At 38.8% G+C, this 20,050-nt stretch overlaps 1 protein-coding gene across 4 annotated transcripts in view; it reads left to right on the top strand.

Annotated features, from left to right (window-relative positions):
• The window catches only part of PTPN13 (protein tyrosine phosphatase non-receptor type 13), a 111,210-nt gene that overhangs the window by 52,634 nt on the left and 38,526 nt on the right, over positions 1-20,050 (top strand). For all 4 annotated transcript variants that reach the window (XM_058838413.1, XM_058838412.1, XM_058838410.1 and 1 more), the window contains exons 7-10: positions 1,515-2,078; positions 11,622-11,717; positions 13,367-13,466; positions 19,783-20,002. In XM_058838413.1, coding sequence (XP_058694396.1) covers positions 1,515-2,078; positions 11,622-11,717; positions 13,367-13,466; positions 19,783-20,002 — 980 coding nt within the window. The remainder of the gene's footprint in view (positions 1-1,514; positions 2,079-11,621; positions 11,718-13,366; positions 13,467-19,782; positions 20,003-20,050) is intronic.

Here is a 20,050-nt window from a genome sequence, read left to right as displayed (position 1 = left end):
TATTTACTTGACCACAAAGATAATTATGTTTAGTTTAGTATTAAAGCTATCTTTGTAAAATATGAAATGAGGCATCAGATCCTTTTAGAAGATTAGTTAATTCTCATTGGCAAAAGTGTTTCTTATTTTCTTGGTTAGAGCATGTGGGAATTGTGTGTTTCTTAGGAGACACCTTTTAGACAATCCAAACCCTAACATTTAGGGTTATTTGCATGGTGGTAGGCAGCAAGGGGCTACTTGGTTACATTTGGCTTGAGTCTTGCTGGTTTTGATTGTTAAAGTCGCAGAAATAAAGACTACAAACTAAAAGCACACCCCAGTCTTGAAGAAGAATATCAGAGTTGAAAGGTGTTTACATCTTTAAAAGCCATAAGCTTTTAAAGCATTAGTGACTACATTTCCAAACATCCCTAAAGCATTCTGTGAAATTCTGTTTGGAAGGGTAACACTCTAAAGTGTTAAAGATCATCAGGAGCCTGCTGTGCAAGCGGGGCAGTTAATTTCAATCGATGCAGGCAGGGCAATGTAGCATTCTATAAGAGTAGCAGATACAGCACAGTGATTACTTTGAACTCATGACTGCTTGCTTTTGCAGTGAAATCTTCAAGGCTACTCCTTCTCAAAGAATGTTCACGGGAATATCACCATAAAGAGGGAGCTAGCTCTAAGGAAGGCATCAATCACATGCCATGCTGACTCTATCTGGGTCAAAACTTCTTGGTGACCATGACATGAAATATCTCTCTTCAGAGACCACATATTTTTGTTATGGCTTGGATATGGTTCCAGCTCTGTCTGCTTCTTTTATTCTGGAAGTAATTTAATGAGAAGGGAGAGTGAGAAGAGAGGCTTCCTAAATATCTGCAGATGCATGTATTATTGAAACTCAAAGGGTGCAGACTCATAGAATCATTTTAACATTGGAAGCTTTGTTGATTTTGTTTCTGAGTATTCTTTATCAGGAGAGACTATAGTCACCACAATTAATCATTAGAGGAAGATCCAGGATTTTTATAATTCCTAAGTACACAGTCATTCTTTTCTTACTGCTGACTCTATTGCAGGACATCTGTAAATCTGTAGAACAAACCTGGACTTGTTATTAAAACCTGTAGGCGGTGTATTTGGGTGTGAGAGGAATGGCTGATTTTAGATTGATTACTAAGTAGTATTTTTGGTGATAGTCCAGGCTATTTTGAAAATGAAACTAATGAGAAAACAACTTTCAGCAATTATGTGATAGTTTGGGGGATTTTAATGTTAATACTGAATTATAGTAGGTCTTATTTTTTTTCTTGAGCATTTTAGAAATAAAAGAAATAAAATGGTCATCATGTATGAAGTAGTTGCATTTCTCTCTTTGTTGACCAAGGGAACCCTTGGAGTAGCCTTCTCAATGCTTTGCTTGGTAAAACCAATGCCCAAGCGTGTTCATCATATATTTTAAGTAATTTGTGTTGGACTCCTGTGTATTAGGTAGAAAATTACATGTATAAAATGTCTCCTTATTCCAGGAAAAACATTGGCTGTTGATGCACCTGATGGACACAGAGCTCACTTCTCTCAACAGACCACCCTTAACAAAGGACTTAGCAAGTCTATGGGATTTCTGTCCATTAGAGGAACACGAGACGAGGAAGAGTTTTTCCAGGGCATTTCTGCAGATTACAGTTCGGGTCAGGAAGATGTTTTCTGTCCTCATAGGTGTAAAACCAGTGAGCTTGAGAAAAAAGGTCACCTTCACACAGATATCCCTCCCAAACGGAAAATATGGGCTTCTTCCACAGATTTGCTTTGCTCTACTGACAAGGCAGCTGAGAGGGACCATGCTGGAGGCTCTCACAGGCACAGCCATCAGTGTGAAACATTTACAGTACGGACTTCTACTACTGCCAGAAACAAGGAAGCAAGATACTCCGATGGGAGCATAGCGCTGGATGTCTTCGGACCACAAAAACTGGACCAAACACGCCACATGCCTGAGACATCAACTTCTGCAGCAATATCAAGTGCCTTTGACAGGATAAGAGAGAGACAGAAGAAGTTGCAGCTTCTGAGGGAAGCTATGAATGTTGAAGGTTAGTGAAGCTTTTTGATTTTCTGAATATTCCAGTCGTCATACAAAGATTTCTTGTTATGATAAATTTTAGTTCTCTTGTAGCAGCTCCTGAAACAGCTGAGGTCTTTGCTTCATCTTTTTTTACATAAAATGAAGTCATTAGAGCATCTGCTGCCAATGAAGACAAATGTGGTTGTCCAGATTGCTTACTTAGAATAGTTGACCTCTAACCAGTTTCAGGCTCATCAATTACAATTAGGAAAAAAAAGCTGGTAACAGCCAGTTGTCAAGTAATTTTTCTCAAAGGAAGATTCTCATCTCCAGCTATTAGAGATGGATTTATGCCCCTGAGGAATGGCAGAAAATTTCATCTCTAGATCTCTGTTTTTGTGTGTATAGCTCTGGACTTAAGCCCTTGAATATGAATTTTTTATTTTTGCCTCGTGTTCAGATCTTCAGTGGGAATACTTCACACAAGTTCCATCAGTTCATTAAAAAAATGCATGGGGGAAAAGCAGGTCTTTGAAATTGTTATAAAAGTTATATTATTATAAGAGTTATAAAATGACCTTGATGCAGTACCCTGTAAGTGGAACTGCATGTTTTATTTGCTTTGGTTTTGTGGGATGATTTTCAGGGTCTGTAAGTTTGAGACAACTGCATAGAGCTGGATCCTCCTTGTGCTGGGCCAAAACGCATAACTTGGTCATTCAAGGTGTATGGTACAAGAGCTGTGTACAGAGCAAGCATTTACTCAGGTGCACTCAAAGACTCATGAGTTAGCCTGCCTGCTGTGTGACAGAAGTGAAAACACAGCCTACCTTGGCCTCCTTCTTCTGCCTGACGTGTAAACTCCTCCATATTAAGGAGAGATGATAAAGCCTTTTGTCAAGGTTGAATTTCTGAAAATGCCTACTCATGCCCTTTGTGGCCATCTTGGGAGATGCCTGTACTGCAATTAGCAAGGGAAGCCAGTCCTTTCCTGTGCATGTGAGCCTTTTGTTCCAGAAAGGAGGAGTGTTACCTGGCATAGGCAGGTTAAAAAGCTGCTGTGATTTTGGTACAGCTGGAGTTCTCTCGTGCTATAAAATGAGCATCTTTGGATGAGGGTTACATTATCATGTGAAGAAATGAACATAGATGAAAGCAGCACTGTGGAGATACCATTGTTTATCTCTGTAGCAGTTTACTATCTGTTGTTACCTACCAGGATGTCTGATGAGGTACAGGGAAGCCTGGTTGGCTTTTGGTTTAAGACTCTCAAATCAATGGGGTCTATCTCAAGTGTATGAGTCAACTTGGATCATTGGAGATAGGCAGCTGACAGGGTTTAAGAGGAGGCCACTCCCAGCATTGGGAAAGCTCAATAGCCTTGTTGTTCAGGAGTGCAGCTTTGTGCAGGTTTGTCTTGCACAAGAGCAAAACCAAAAGCGTGGCCAAACCCATTGATGAGCAATGGGCTTACCATTCTCATTCAAGCGGATTGGGAGATGGCAGAAAACAAAACATGCCCATGCCTTGCAAACTGAGATAGGTCAGATGTGTGAAACTACTAGATTCATGAGAGGAATGGGTGAAAGTGCAAAGTAAACTGGGAACTGGGCCTTAATAGTCACAGAGTCTGAGTGACAAACATGTGCAGGGAAGATTGAGGTAATAGCCAGTGACTCACTGCCCATCCTTCTGAATTACTTGCTAGGAAAAAAGTAAAGACACTTTCTCAACAGGTAGCTGGGTTTCAGAGTTTTCTGTTTTCAAGGAAGGTGTATTTCACTCTTGAAGGTGTGAATGTGTGCTTTACTGTTATATTTTATGTTCTCAATTGTTCAATTTCTTTGGTCAGTTAACTACTTAAAGAAAATCTTTTGGACCAGAAACTAGTTGTGAATGGGAATTTTTTAATGAGCCAGTTTAAAAGAGTAAGATGGATGATGAATGCTTTTTCACATAGGAGTTAGCTGCTGTTATGTCTTGTAGGGCTTGAGAGACCTGACTGGAAGTATCTATTCTGCCTTAGTGAGGAGATTCACAAAGTCTTAATACATAAAATCTGCTAGTCTGTTAAGACTTCTTTCCCTTTCCCTTCTTTTGTTACATGTATTTTACTGTTCCTCATCTTACATTTTTTTAACACCAGACATGTCTCTTGAGATCTTTCATCAGAAGTCTTTTGCCAGTTTCATCTGTCAAAGAAATGAAAAATAGTATTGGGCTTTTTATGCATTCCTATTGTATGTAATTTTGAAGTACTTAATGGGTAGACAGATATTTCCATATCCAACACTATCAAGGGTCAAGTGTGTGTGGAATTACTCTTCTGACCAGCGTAGCTGAGAGGTATGAGTGTAAAAGGGAGGAGAATAACTTACTTCGTGTAAAAGTTCATGCAGTTTGGAGTAAGGGTTCAGTTCAGTTTGGAGGGGGAGGAATGGGCAACGAGTCACGAGAAACAGGGTTATGTTTGGGTAGCAGAGGAGATACAATCTGCCTTCTCTTTGGTAGGTCTGGGGATATTTTCAGTTCAGTTGAGCCCAGGTCTAGGTTACAGCTAAGCCTGTGTAAATTGTTTTAAGCCTCTGCTTTTGGCTGTATACATTGTTTTTCTCCATTTTTGAATTGTGAAGTGACATTGGACTCTCTGTGAATTGAATTTGGAGAGATAAAACTTCCCTCCTCAAACTACAAAGGAATTTAAGTGACATATGGCTTATTTTTCTTTAACTTACTTTGGGTTAAGCTGGAAAACTTTTCTGTTATTCATAAAATCTTAAGGAGCTGACTGCCTTGGAAAAAGAAAATGTTCTTATGCACAGGCTCTGGTTTGCCAAGCTTTCACTCAGAACAGATTTTTATAATCTAAATTATAAACTCATGAAAAGCAGAGTTTATAGTGGAAAGAATGACAGAGCTTTAATTACAGCTGTGCTGTAATACTTTGTAGTGAGCTGCAGACCATCTGAAGTGCACTATAATATACTGTTGGAACATCTCTGATTTAGCCTCACAAGGCTTCCAAGGACCGTGTCCTTGCGACTGCCTTGCTCTTGAACTTGCTGGCTTATGTTAATCTGCTGTACAGTTTCAGGGTTGAGGTTGTTTATCTCTTCTGTACTGAAGATGATTGTTTATGATTAGGTGCCATTTAGCCAGATGGGGGCAAGGGCAAGAGTCTGCTATTTGACTTAAAGTATAGCCGATTCTGATCACTAAGAAGAGAATCCAAAAGTATGTGTCAATTTTACCAAGAGAGTAAGTTGTTCATCTTTGCCCTTTTGTTCCTTCTTGGGTTTTTATGGAGGTTTTGTGACCTTAGAATTGATTAGAGTTATAAAGTTATTAGGTGTTAAACCCAAACATCTTACCTGTACCCAGAAAACAGGTTTTGTTTTTGTTGTTCTTTTGAAACTTGGAAATTATTGCCTGGCACCTGCTAATAGTGTCCCATTTCTTTCAGAGAGGAAGTAATACTCCTTCATTGTAGCTCAAGAGTAGGAAGGTGTCGTTTGTTCTCCCATGCTCCAGATTTTTTTGCCTTTTCTCCCACCAAACTGATTGTATCTCCTGACACTTGTGAAGTATACACACACTCAAGTGTTCCTATCCTAGGCCTGCCCTCAAATGGCTCAGTAGCAAGGCACAAGGATGTGAGATGGTAATGGTAGCCTTGTCTGAACCTCTCCTTTTGCTTAGGCAGCTCCTCCTCCACTCTATGTTTTGTGTGTATGCATAATTCAAAGTGAAAGGGCTTATGTGTTACTTGAGTGAATGGGTATCCTTTTTTTAAATTTGTTCAAATGCAGTGTTGTTTATGACAGTGTTCTAAGTGAGATCCATGAGGGAGCATAAGGCTTGCCTATGCCCTTGTGGAATACAGGAGGACAAAACCAGTTAGGAGAGTAGTAATATAGCTGGCTGTGGGTTGAAATAGCAGACAGGGCAAAAAAAGATGGGAGGATACCAAAAAAGTTGATCTTGCTGAAGCTCTGGAATGCTGAATCCAGGGGTGGGGAAATAGGGGTGGTTTGGGAATCTTCTTAAGCCTTTGTTAAATGTTTTTGCAGTTGGGAACCATGTGAATTCCAGACCCACAAGTTGTGTTTATTCCTCTCTCTTTTTACCTTGATTTTTTTTTTCCGACAGAAAACCCAGATTATTAAATCCTCAGATTTTATGGGTTTTGTTCAATTATTGCTCTTGCTTCATAGAGTCAGCAGGAAGAGGCAGCAATAGTCTGTGTTTCTAGACAAGAGTCTTTTCCTCCTAAGTCTTCTTTCATATGTTTATCTCACAAAACTAGTCTCATTGGCTACCTTGAAGACTCATTTGGACCCCATTTATAAAATTTCCATGTTATGACAGCCTGTGTTTAGCTGGAAAGGATGCAGTTAAAGGTTACAGGTGGGGTACTGTAAATGCCTGGATTTGAGATGCTCCCTTAGTTTGAAGGTGCTTTTTTGATTAAGGGAACATTTCTGCAGGTAATCAGGCAGCTGTTGGTAGCAAATTTATCCCAGCAGATTAAGCCCTGGAGATTTGAATTTGGGAGCTTCTTTAGATGTGGGTTAAATGGGAAATTTGATTTAGGAGGGAAAAAAGGAATAGTTGCTTTACAAACCTAGCACCGTGAATTCAGTGAAGTGCACATTCTCCCTTTTTCTCTTGAATTGTATGTTCTGGGTTTCTGAGCTCGCTGTGGGCCATTTGAGTCATGCACAATGGCACATCTGTTTGCATGTGAAAGAAAAGGAAGGGGCAGTTTGCTAGTGGTACTGCAGTGTGATTTAAATTCACTGGTGGCAAAATAGATTCTCATGTGGTTGGTCTGTCCAGTGGAAAAATATGCAGAAATAATTTTAATGAATCTGAGAGGTAGGATGATGTTGGTAGGGCTGATAGTATTTCAGTTAGAGAACTCCAGCTGTTGATTTTACTGAAACAAGAGATACTGGCTTTTCAAGGAAGAAGGTATTTGTGGGATATCTGTAAAATACATGTAGTATGGCATCAGCAGCTATTACTTTGTGCTGTGTTACACAGCTTAACATTAGGCAGTAAACCAGTTCTTAAAATTGCATAATTGCACAGCAGAGTGGCATCTGCTTTATCTCATCTATCGAGCTTTCAGCACCTCACACAATCTGAGATAGTCAATTTTTGGTCAATACATTACATTCTCAGTTGGATAAAACATTTAAATTAAAACAGGCAAACAACTTTGTTAGACAAGCTCTCAGTCTGGGCCTGTGTTAGTTTACATACCTTATCCCAGATGGCATGATCCAGATCCAGAAAACAAGGGTGTCTTTCTAAATACAGGACTCTTGAGTTCTCACCAGGCCCTGGCGTTGTTATTTTTAATGTCTCTGTTTTCCTTTCAAGCCTAGCACTAGAGATGCGTGATATGTGCAGTTTTCCAAGGCTACATTTTTCTCTGTAGATTAGATCCTGCCAGGCCCTGTGCATCAGACTGGGCTCCCTAGGGGGTTGCCTGGATGGCTGGTGACTTGGACTGCATGTGTAATACATCTTTTTCATGTAGAATGTGAGTGGTGGAAATCTTGCAAGTTAAAATGAGCCTGCTCCCCTGGAAGTCTGAATGGGCTAGTTTCCTTTGTCAGTTGTTGGATGTGAATCCTTGCCAGGAATTTGAACTGGATCTCGATGTCCTTCCTGTTAAACCTATACTGGCTTGCATAAGATAGTTCAAGTTTTCTTAGATGAAAAGAGGAAAAGAAAAGAAGAAACACATATGAATCTAATCTATTGATTTAACTCATGGGAAAGAAGTGAGTCCCAGCTTCTCCTGGAGGACAGTTAATGTGTTTTAAGTGGTATTATAGTACCACTCTCCTGTAATAGACACCCACCAGTAAACTTCAAAGGGCAAACAAGAGCTCTCTCCCCATCATGAAACTGTTGGTTTAATTCTGCCGCCTTCTCTGCGCCGCCAGAAATAATTCTGTAATGATGTGTATTTGAAAACCTGTGTATCTGATGTGACTCGTGTTCAGAATAATGAAATTCCAAGCTGAATGTGGTTCTCTGATTTCTGTTGAAGTTGGCTGAGGTGAGGCTCTCTGTAAGTGACTTGTCTGGGCTTGCACGTCTCGCCTTGCGTAAATAGCGCATTTTGTTATTTTATGCTGCGTGAGGTGCCTGGGAGGTTGCGCTCTGCTGGTTTTGATAGGGAACTTGAAAAAGCACCACTGCATCACTAAGCAGCACAAAGACAGACTCTTCAACTTGTAATGCATCATCTACCTTTGCATCATGGAGCTACCACATGCTTATTTCATTTATTAGTACATGTTTTATATATTCATTTTAGTTACAAACTCTTAAAATATGCTTAAACTCATGGATTTTTTTCTATTAAGGTATGAAATAGTTCAGTGTTCTGGTAAAATACTGTAGAACAGTGAAATGTTAGGGAGGGTAACTGATACAGTTATTTTTGCTACAATGTGCTTGGTGTCTATAGAAGTTTAATCAGTTCTGAAGTCCCTCTTCAGTCACCAAAACTTTTTACAAAAAACAAACAAAAAATCCCCAAGAAACTAAGGCAACAAAGCAAGGCCGTTCAGATTTCCCACAGAAAATTGTAAATATGGGACAGAAGTTGTTTTATTGTAGTCTTTAGCTTTTGCTGTCATTTTTCAGCTCCTTCCCAGCCAAGACAGACTAGAAGTTTGTACTTACTTTTGAAACTTCTGTATGAAAAGCTAAACTTTAATTTCATCCCAGAACTGGGACTTTGTGACCTTTGGAAGCCAATTCTTAATTAGAAGCTTAGCTTGGGCATGATCCAAGTGCCTTCTTTGAAGTTAAATCCTAATATGATACGTTATACTTGAGGAGAACTTGCTGGAGGAGATGAGAGAGCATAAATTATTTGGATGACTGTGCAAGCATTATAGATAGAATATTCTCAATATTTACATTTTAATTGAGTATTTGCAGGTCTGCAGTGCACATTCTGTCTGTGCCCCAGGAAGGAAGGCACTTGGTTAAGAGGGGGTGCAGTGCTGGGGGGGTGTGTAGTGGGTGCACACAGACACTTTGTGTAGGCCAGCAGAGAACTGGAAGGATCAACAGAAGGAAGATGCTCCAGCAGCAAACAGTTCTACATCTGTATGTACTTTCTCTAAACTGACCAAAATGGATATCATTCTAGAGGATTTACATGGAATTTCAGAATGTAGCTTCTTAATTGCCTTTAAACTTTGCCTGATAGTCATAAACTTTGCCTGATAGCCCAGCACCGGAAAGTTGTTGAATGCTTACAGCAGATGAGAAAAGTACCTTTGCTTGTGTTCTTGGGTTAATTTGGCGTGGTCTTGATTAGGGAGAAGGATGTGGCAAGACAGGAGTGTGGTCCTGTCTCCAGCTCTACTTGTGAATAGGTTTGAGCTTTGTTGGGCCTTATGTGTGGGTCTGTGACAAAATTGAGATAACCAGTGTGTGGAAATCTTGCCTTTTGTTTCTTGGCTCATGGACTTCTTGGCCTATGGCATGGCACCAGCTCCCACTAACAGGGAGAAGTCAAACACCCTGCAGAGTCCCATATCATGCCAGCACCTACAAACACTTGTCTCGTGGTTTAACTGCATATTTCTGTTTTACCACAGGTTTGGTATTTTCAAAATTTAATGTCTCAAAGAGCTAGAATGGAGCCATAATTTGTGTGCAATTTGAGAAGCCTCGGCTGCTGACTAAGTGGAAAAAAATAAGTCTGTTTAAAAATCTCATGTCACATTTTATTGTTCCCTCTCCATCATCTTGCTTCAAAGTCAGTTCAGCAGACTTGAAAAACCTACAGCTAATAAAACTACTGGGAAACAAGAGGTCTGGTTTTAGTTAAACATTTCAGTAGTGTAGCTCCAGTGTCATGTTTGGATTGATGCCTCACTTAAGGGCTGGGAGCATTTTAAAAACACGTCTCCAAAAGCTACCCACTGAATTTGGTTTTTATTTCCCATGGTAGGCAAATAATTGCTAGACTGGGGGCAGATTTGTTTGTTGTAAAATCCACAACGTTGAAAGTAGTCATTGTGAAAGATTGAAGCAACCTCACTGCTCCCACACAGCCCCAGTGGATTCTTTTCATCTTGCTTTAGGTCCACATTGCTCCTTTCTGAGAGTAGTATAAAATGTTCTTTGGATTAATTGGGTTTTATCCTGCTAAACTGTGCAACTGGGATGGGCTGGTGAGACCTGCTGATTTCATAACTTGATTTGCAGCTTTGCTTACCTTTCCCAGTTTTCTTGAAGATTCCCTATACAGCCCAGGTGAGATGGTTGGAAGTGGGGGAAATATTGGTTTTTAAGGATGAAGGTTTTGGAAACAGTCCAGAGTGAGCAGGAGCTAGTCTTTAGTTCTTGGAGTACTGCATTATCTTACTTCTTTCCATGCTTTTTTCCTGTTTGGAATTTTTCTCACTTCTGTAGGAAGTCTATATGAGTAGTATGGTTGACTAACCTGCCATCTGACCTAATAGAAGTTATGCAGCAGGTTTACTGTTCCCTCAGAATTTTTCACCAGATGTTTTGTTGTCTGGGTGTAGAAAGTTGGAACTTTGTATTTCTTTGTTGCAGCCTCCAAAAATATCTGCTTACGTGTTCCCCATTTTGTATTCTTGCATTGCCTATTCCTTGCTGTGATGACTGGCACTTGTTTTCACAGCAGCTACATCTGGTTTTTCTATATCACTGCTTTTGTTTTCGAAAACATTAACTATAGTCAAACAAGAGACAGCCTTCTGCAAATAAGGACACCTGAGGTTTTTTTGTCTCTCTTTGACAGTGAAGCATTGGTATTCCCAAGATGTAGAGACTCTTTTTTTGTGTGTGTGTTCTGCTTTTATGCACATTCTGTGGGTGGTTGTTGGCTTGTGCTTAGGAAGGTTCTGGGAGATGGTTGGAAATGTCAAGTACATCCCCGCTTCTGTGGAGCCCTTTGCTCCAGTATGTTATTTACATAATCCCCTGAGAGTAGGAACTGAGACTGCTGTATTGATTTCTCATCACATCAATTTAGCTGTACTGGTTAATTAAATATCCTCTAGGGGCTTACTAATTGATTGTTAATCATATTTTGTGGATGTCAAAGATGAGCTGAATTATAATTTGCCAGTGCTTGCTTTATCTCTGTGGATATTTTTCTTTTTACGTGGTAAAAGAACCAGGGATGGAGTTCTGGTGATTTCTTTTTACATGCAAGAGGTGCACACCAAAGTTTGCAGGAGGGAACTGATTTTGTTTTAGGTCTCAATGGGAGGTTTTTAATATCAGTTTTAACTTGGAAGTGATGTTGAAGGAAGTTCAGAGGAGGTGGCTGTACTGGGATAGTCAAGAGGAGCCAGGCTGACCACAGACCCCTCAGGCCATGGGAACAGAATGGGACTGCGCAGCATCCCCTGGGTGTTTGCTTAGAGGCTCCATAGCCACAGAAAGGCATTTTAAAATGGTTTGATAATATTTTTTAAAACTTCAAATGTTTGTGTTTGATTTTTACATAATGACTGTTGCTTCCTACTTCTGATACCTTGATTTAAACTTTCAGAGCCTTTGAGAAGGTACAAATCTTACCACAGCGATGTTTATAGTACTTCGAGTGAAAGTCCATCTGTTATTTCTTCAGAACCAGATTTCAGGCAAGGTAAGACCTATGTATAAAAACCAACAAACCAACCAACCAAAAGCCCAAAGAAACAAAAAATCTAAAGGAAAAAGCTCAAGATGAAAAACAGACCCCAAAAGCCTTTAGTAGGAGTCTTGGTACTTTTCCTGATACAGAGTTTTAAGATGATGAAGTTACAACGTCATGTATGGATCAGCATAATGTGCAGTCTGTTCAGAAATGAGTTTGACATTTAGCACTCTGGGAGGGAACTTGATAGGAAAAGCTGGAAATAGTTAACCTTTTAGTAGAAGTGTTTTTATTTAAATACCATGCTGCAAAAAAAGAAAATTATGGAATTGGTAGTGCACAGTAGCAGGGAATTACAAAAGCTTTATATGGGACATCCATGATATAAGTACATTGGGGGTTTTGCTATGAGGGTTAAGTGGTTTATAATTTATATGCCAAGGATTTCAGTGTAATGCAAAAGCACTATGTAGTGCAGGCTGTTTGTAAGATAAATTTAAGTAGTTTCTATTAAATTAATTGCTTGAAAAATCAGGAGATGATACAAAGGATTGTTTGCTGATGTATGGTGGGAAGAATCATCTTTGCAGGATTGTTATAAAAATGGAGACAAATAATTTGGTGAAAATTAGGAAAGAAAACAATAGGAAGATGGAGCATACCTGCATTATATGTATTCATTATGCACAGAATTCCAGCCCATCCTCCATGTACTCACTGCTCTCTCAACCTTCTTTATCATTGTCTGTCCTTTCCTGAGCCAGAAGCCTGAGGAGCAGTAACAAATATTGAGGCTCCTATAATTTCCCTTTGCTTGCTTGCAATTCGGAACAGACTGTTTATGTGTTCCAGTCCAAAGTCAACAACTCCTAATTTTGTACAGGCAAGATAGAGCTGACTTCTAGTAGTAGTGTATCTGGGCTCAGTGAAGTGATTGTCAAAAAGAACTATTTTTAAAGAATGTGGCTTTAGTGTGTTCTGTGAGAGCTCTCCTGCCAGCTCTGTTTGCTGAGGGTACAGTAAGAGGGGGAAATGAGGTACTATGCAAAATCAAGCTTGAAGTGTAGCATTTCAGGTGCAGCTACAGGCAGATCTTCCAGCAAAAGCTGTAATTTTACAAAGAGAATCACAGGTTAATATATTGCCAAAAGGAAAAAAGCCCTATAAATTATAATGAGGAGTCAGATTCCAGGGATAATGATTACAAGTTCAGATACTTCTTTCTTAACTCCTTTTTTCATGTACTGGATGCATAGTTAACTAGCTGCTCTCTTTCTGGTCTGGAGTAGTTTTGTATGATGTCTCTGCCATGTGTTTGTCTCAGCTCAAGGCTGACAAAAAAGATGTGTTACCTTGGGAAGGTGTCTATGCAATTGTGTGGGGTTTTTCTGTGATTTCTTTTAGGCCTTCCTTAGGGTTCCTCTTCAAAGGACTATCAACTATTTTTATTGGAGTAAAACTGTAAAATAGCTCTGAAAACTGAAATCAGCTTCCTGATGTTAATTTGTTTGGAAATGTAGTGCCATTGTGCAGAACAAATAAATACAACTTATTCCGAGTAATGTCATATGATTGATAAATCCTTGAGTTTTAGATGGGATTGCTCTGTGTGCTTTGCTGCCCAGTCAGGTATTAATTTTTGTCTCTTGATTTGCTAGTGAGAAGAAATGAAGGTTTCAAGAGAGATGATGCCAGTGGTGTGTTATCAGGTGCTGATGATATCTCCACATCAAGTCAAGCTAATTCTCAGAGAACAAGGTAAACCTTTGGAAACAGTATGTCTTGGAGTGCTTTTTCTTTATCAAAGAATGTATTCTAAATCTGCAGGTGAAGTTTTTCCACTCCCATCCCTGCTTCTGGTTAAGATTTAAAAAATAGCTGTGTAATACTTGAATGAAAATAGCATTTCAGAATTATATATTGCATTCTGAAGTAAAAGTCTCATGATGCGCTGCAATGTAGAGGTAAGTTGGGCGTCCACATTCAGCTCCCATGTTTAATGGAGGCTGGGTTGAACTCTATCAGGTTGTTTATAATTGTCAGAAGGTCAGGGGCTATGTTCTGCTTGGAAAGATTTAATTATTTTTTAATTGCACTTTTCCAAAATAAAGTTTCTGAAATTACTGCTATGAATACAGATTTATTTGCGTGAGGGTTTTTTCATTTAATAAGGAAATGGCAACATGCTTATTTCTTTGAAATAAGTCAAAAGCCATACATCTGCTTTGGTTATTTTGGCAAAATCATAATTCATGCTTTTGTATTTGGAATAACTTTTTTTGGTACCTCAGCAGTTACTAAGCAGCTAATTCAGTAACAGTTTATGCTTTTCAAAAATTACTTTGCTGTGCAGTGTATTCAAATATCAAGTATTCACCCGTGTGAGTTTCATTTTTTCAAATGCCATTCATCAATACAGCTTTAAAAAGGAGATTCTGCTTTGAACATCACCTTAGTACAGCATCTATTTAATACAGCAGAAGCACATCTTGCCTTACCTGTTACGTTTTGAGAATGGTTCTACTCTTAAGGTTTGAAAATTTTTATTGACATTGACCTTTTGGATTTAAGAGTTTCTTCTGTTCTCTGCCAGATACCTAATCGCCTTGGAATATTTTATCAAAATGATGCAGATAATTTTTGTAGCAAGAGGTAAAAAATAAAGGCACGTCTTTCTTCCCCTCTTCCCTCATCACATCACAGCAACAAAGCCTTCTCTTGGCAGCTTTTTACTTTGTATGCTCTAGATCAGGAGAAATATTGCTGCTGTGCTCAATATTCTAGGATATTCATAGATTTTTGGCATATGTTGGAAGGGAATCCTGCTGTATCCTATTAAAGAAACTTGGAAGTGTGTGGAGATTGGGCCTGTGTTGGGTGATGTGCCACTGCTGGTGAATCTGTCCTACATGTTCACTTAAAGCAAAGGGTGATGTCGGTAAGTAGGGCTTAGAGCCATGCTTTGAACATGGAGATGAAAATAAGTGTGTGCTCCTTGCACTATATTGTGTGCCAAAAACGATCTGGGTAAGGCAGGGTATCAAATGAGCTGCATCTCAGTGCAGGTGAGCAGGAGAAAAGTTCCTTGGAGGTTGTGCAGCTTTTGGTTACCTGCTTTGAGGAGTTGGTTTCCTTACTACCTGCACTTTGCCTGCGAAATGCAGAGTCATCTAAAAACCTATCTATTGGCATTTCTGGCAGGGAAGAAGCATTAGTTAAGCATTCAGCTTAACTGAATCCACACAGTTGTGTTGTCAGGAATATGGTATCTGTGTAATGCTGCATGTGTTAGTGGTGTACAAGCAGTGGGAATTCAGCCTGTCCTCACAGAGTATATGTGCTTTGACTTCTGGAAGTTACTGGTTTATATTCCATATAACCCTGTTCAAGAACTGTACCTTTTAACTTTGTGTTTCATTCTGTTCTTAGCACCACACTAAAATGGCAAATCAGATTATTGCCACTGTATGTACAGAAACAAGATACAGCTGTCTTAACTTACTCACCTCTTTGTTTTTTTTTATTATTTGGTGAAAACTGCAAAGCCAATCTTCATTCTGCTTTGCCTTGAACCCAGGAAATTGCCCATTCAGCACCATAGTTGTGCTTCCAAATAAACCGGCAGTAGTTTGCGGTTGCTGATAGAGAACTTTTGTTTCTATTTACAAAGTATTTCAGAAACAGAAAGTAGTATGTGGTATGTAAATGAGTCACATTATAAATGAGTCATTGTTGTAAATGAATCGGGCCTATTATGCAAGTGAAAATGCTGAGGTAAAGCAGTACATTTCTCATGGTTTGTTTCACACTGTTATATATTACTGTTAAGGCTGGTACCTTTAATGGATGTCATTTCTGTATGTGTGAAATCTAAAAGGAAAATATGTTTTGCAAGCACAGCATAGACTTACCTGTTGTACTTAGCAATGGAATGAATTTTACCTGTGTGTAACTAATTTTTGTTATTTTAAAGTATTTTTTAGTATTTTCTTTTAATCTCCTGTATCCTTGGCCTCCACTCTGATACCACTACACTTGTGCAAAAATGTCGTGGTAGGGTATCACAGGTAGTTATTTACTGATTTTCATAATTGTTCACCCATTTTTATAGGTGAACAAGTTTGGGTTTTTTTATTAATGTAACTACCAGACAGTTCATATATCTAAGATGAAAAAATAAGGCTGCCAGCTGCTTTAACTAGCTTTTTTTTTCAGACCTACTGAGAAACAGGACAGCAGCCACAAGCATAATTCAGTCCTGTAGTAATGTTTAGGTTATAGCTCCGTTAATAATACAAGCTGAATAGAAAACAGTGTGCTCTCTCTGTCTTTCTGCAGCAGCTTCTGAAAGATTCAAATGCTAACAAGTGTAAAAGGAATTCCATCCAAGATGGTAGTTAGTTAAATGGGAGATTTCTAAGAAAGTAACTTTATCTTTTTATCCAGGATATTGCATGTTGCTGCTTTAAAATGTCCTGTGTTGCAAAACACCATGGCTTTTGTAACTTCAGAAACCTCAGGTCTCAAGTAAAACTGGTGATAACAAGTGGATCCAAGGGCCTGGATCTCAGAGTTTACATGCTTTGGCTGGTCATTTGATTCCAGGGTTTGGGGAAGTATATGCAACTTAATCCATTACTTAAATTCCATCAGCACTTGGGAGTATGTTTCAGTGTCTCTCTTGCATTCAAGAGATACCATCTGTACTTCAGTACATATTAGTTTTACTGTTTCTGTGACATATTCTTAGAGCCAGTCTGGTTAATTATCCTGATAAAATTGAGTTGTAAATCAAATAGGAGGATTTGGATTTGAGGGAGGTTTCTTTTAAAAGAAGCAGCAGAGCTGTTCAGAGTTATCAGAAGATGCCGCTTGTGCTGTTTGGGTGGGCTGGCTTGATGTTAAATTAGCAGAAGCCATAGACATTCAGTATTATCCTTCTCGTGGTCTGTGACTGTTGTTATCCTTTAAGCTTCTTGGAATGCATTGTGGCAGTGGCTTGTGTCTTGTTCCCTTGCTGCTTTTTGTATTCCTTAGTTTTTCTACTTTTTTTTTCTTTTGTTTTCTTTTTCTTCCTTTACTATTTCTTCCTTTTTCTCTCTAGGAGCAGCAGCTGACATGGATCTCTTCCTTCTGTTGCCTTTTCCTTCCAGTAGATTTCATTTTCATATCCTTCCTACCTTACCAAAAGGCATCCATCTTTCTCAGTCTATTCCTGACCTTCCCACTGCACTAATCATTAGGGAATGCCTACCTGCTTCCCTTCTTCCAACTTCCTTCTCTGATCCAATACCTGCTAATTTCTTGGTAAGTACACCAGGTGAAGAGAGAATTCACTTCCCTTTTTTTTTCCCCCGCCAAGTGTCAGCCTTCCAGGTTTGTGCTCCCCTACCATCTGCACTTAATAAGCAGCTGTGAGATTCTGGTTTGCAGTCAGACACTGATGAAAACACAGAGTAGCAGCCAAGTACTTGTCTGATGAAGCACCACACAAAACACACTTCTGTGATGCTATCTGTTAGGAATGTAATTTAGACTTTTTTTTTTTTTTTTTTTCCCCCCCCCAGTAATGACACTTGCATATTCAGAACTTCACAAATGAACTCTCCTGTACATTTCAAAAGTATTTCATTTTCTGTAGAAGTGTATTCCTTGTCTTGGAACCTAAAGACTGAATCAAGTTGCTCCCCATAAAAACTGGCAGTCAGACCAAGCCAGAGTTAATTGTACTGACCCAGGATGCTGAAACATGCAGATTTATGTTTGGTGTTTATGCTCATGTACTAAGACAGGAAAATTTTTAAGCCCTTAGGTTTTTGAGCTTCCTCCATTGACACCCCACAACCACCCCAATTTTCAGAGAAATTAATAGATGTCAACAGAAGTAATAAAACCAACCTAATGATAAAAACTTCTCATTGCTTCTGTTGCACAGGGCTATATGTTTTAAAAAAGGCAAGGTTTTCTGCAGTAAGTGTTTTCACAGTAACAAGTTTCTAGATGGAGCCAGTTGCAACATGTCTTTTTCAAATGTCTTTGATAATTCATAGATATTTATGTTCAGAAAGTATTTGTTTTTGTTTTATTTCAGAGCCCATCCTTAGACCTTGATCTGAAGGGTGCTTGTGGGTGTATTTAGCTTAGGGTTTTGTCAATATTCCCATATATGTTGATCCTAACAAGTTTCCTCATGGTGGAAAGCTAAGCATGAGCATGTGTTGGCAGGTCTGAAGCCTTTTCTCGTTTCTTTGTCCTTTTAGGTCCACATTATTCAGTCTTTTGTAGAAAAAAAACAGAGGAGGGAGAAGGGGGGAAAATGCTGTGAAAGTCCTGCACAGGGGAAAGGATTACATTATTACACACAGGGGAAAGGCTTACATTAATACATTTTTTCCATAACTACTCTGTATCTTCCCTGAAATGGCCTTTGAGGAACTTTAGCATTGTTCTCTTCTTATATTTAACTCTTCTTATTTTAAGGCTGGTTTTGTATGCTAGCCAATGACATTTTAGTATTGAAAGTATTGGTATTTGTTAGTAATGTTGTAAAAAGATGAAAATAAAATTTGAAATCACATCTAACGGTTTAGCATAGATCAATGTACTGTCTTGGACAGGTGCATTTTTCTCTTAGTTTATTAACATAATTCTCACTCATCAAATATATCTTTAGGTTCTCCTAAGAAGTAGGTGTATAAATTTAACGTATTTTTTTAAAGTCTGTATATTACCTTACCGCAAAGGGCCCTGGGTCACTCAGTGCAGAATTACTCTGTATTTATGTTTATTTCTAAACCTGACTGCAGTGATACACAGGCTTCTAAATATTTTCTTTGCTTTTTCATGTTTTTCATTACTCAGTTTGGGTGGTATGCTTAACACGCAGTTTAGAATTGCCAAAAAAATGAGCTTTTTTCATGAAAGACACCTTAGTTTCCTCTGTCCATTTTTGTTTAAGAATTGCCTCTGTGTATTATGTTAACAGGGAGAGAACATTGTTTTTCCTTGATTTAGGATTTCTACAGAAGGCTCAATTGGTTTTTGTTTAGTTCAGGGTTTGAAGGTGTTTTTCTGTGAGCATGGGACAGAGAGAGGGGGAGTGGAAGTCGGTTTTATTTTTCTTGGATTTCTCAGTTGTTCACATTTCTTATTCTATTTTATTTTTCAACTAAAAAGTGGCTTTTGTTTGTCCAAACTGGATGTGAATTTCCTTCTTTATGTAAAGAATAAATTTGATAGGATGTTTGGTATAAATACTTGCAGAAAAGAAGTTGCAGATGTGTTGCTGTGGGTTTTTTAAATACTGGTGCATTTTTTAATTTGTTTTTTTCATTTTTTCCTTCAGATTATAAATTTAGACTCTAATTTAGTCATTGGGGTGACTGTATATCAGCCAGGCCATTCTTGGGAATTTAAAAAAACAACAACAATAAAACAATTTTCAGCAAAATAAGATTATGGAAACATTAGTGTATGATATTTAGAATGCTTTAGTATTGTTACTACAATACTACATAGTTATGTTACTACATAACATTTTTATGTAAATATTTCAAGTTGTACTAATTCTCAGGAGAAATCAGGGAATAAATATCAGGCTCATGCAAACAGGAGGTGTTGAAGCAATATTTATGTAGAGAAAGTACACTATTATTTCAGTTTTTTCTTTAATGACATGTTTTTGAGCATGCCTTTTTCACAGTCCCCACATGAACACAGAAATTAAGATATTTGCAAAGCATTAATACTTTCCTTCTTGTGCATCTACTGATTTTGCACTGATTCGCTGGGTTTGTCGTGTTGAGTATTTTTTCAGACTGCAGCTGAGCCTTTGTTTTCATAGGAATAAATGTGACAGCTCTGCAGGCAGCTGCAGAAACCTGGTGTGTTTGCTTATTTTCTACAGTGATGGATTGCTGCACAGAGACAACCTCCTGGCTGCTGAATAAATGTCTTTAATGCAGTACTTGATGACTGGTGGTGTGCTCTGGGTTTCCACTTGGGGATGTGTTTAAAGCAGCAGAATGTCTTAGGCATACCTGCTAATCTGTCAACCCCTCTGACTGTCCTACAGGCAGCATGAAGCACCATTTGAAGGCAAACTAATAAGTCAAGAAGTGATGTTGAAGCGCCAGGAAGAAGAAATGATGCAACTACAAGCTAGGATGGCTCTGAGGCAGTCCCGGCCCAACCTCTACCCAGGGGATGCAATCAGATCCTCAATGCTTGATATCACCAGAGACCCACTGAGGGAAATAGCCCTGGAAACAGCCATGACACAAAGAAAACTGAGGGTAATGCCCTGAGCTCAGGTGAACTCTTGTTTTCATTGAAACAGAGCA

Source organism: Poecile atricapillus, chromosome 4 (genome assembly GCF_030490865.1).
Source record: "Poecile atricapillus isolate bPoeAtr1 chromosome 4, bPoeAtr1.hap1, whole genome shotgun sequence".
Taxonomy (NCBI): Eukaryota; Metazoa; Chordata; class Aves; order Passeriformes; family Paridae; genus Poecile; species Poecile atricapillus.
The sequence above is the reverse complement of the archived record's forward strand: the minus strand, read 5'-3'. Positions and strand labels throughout refer to the sequence as shown.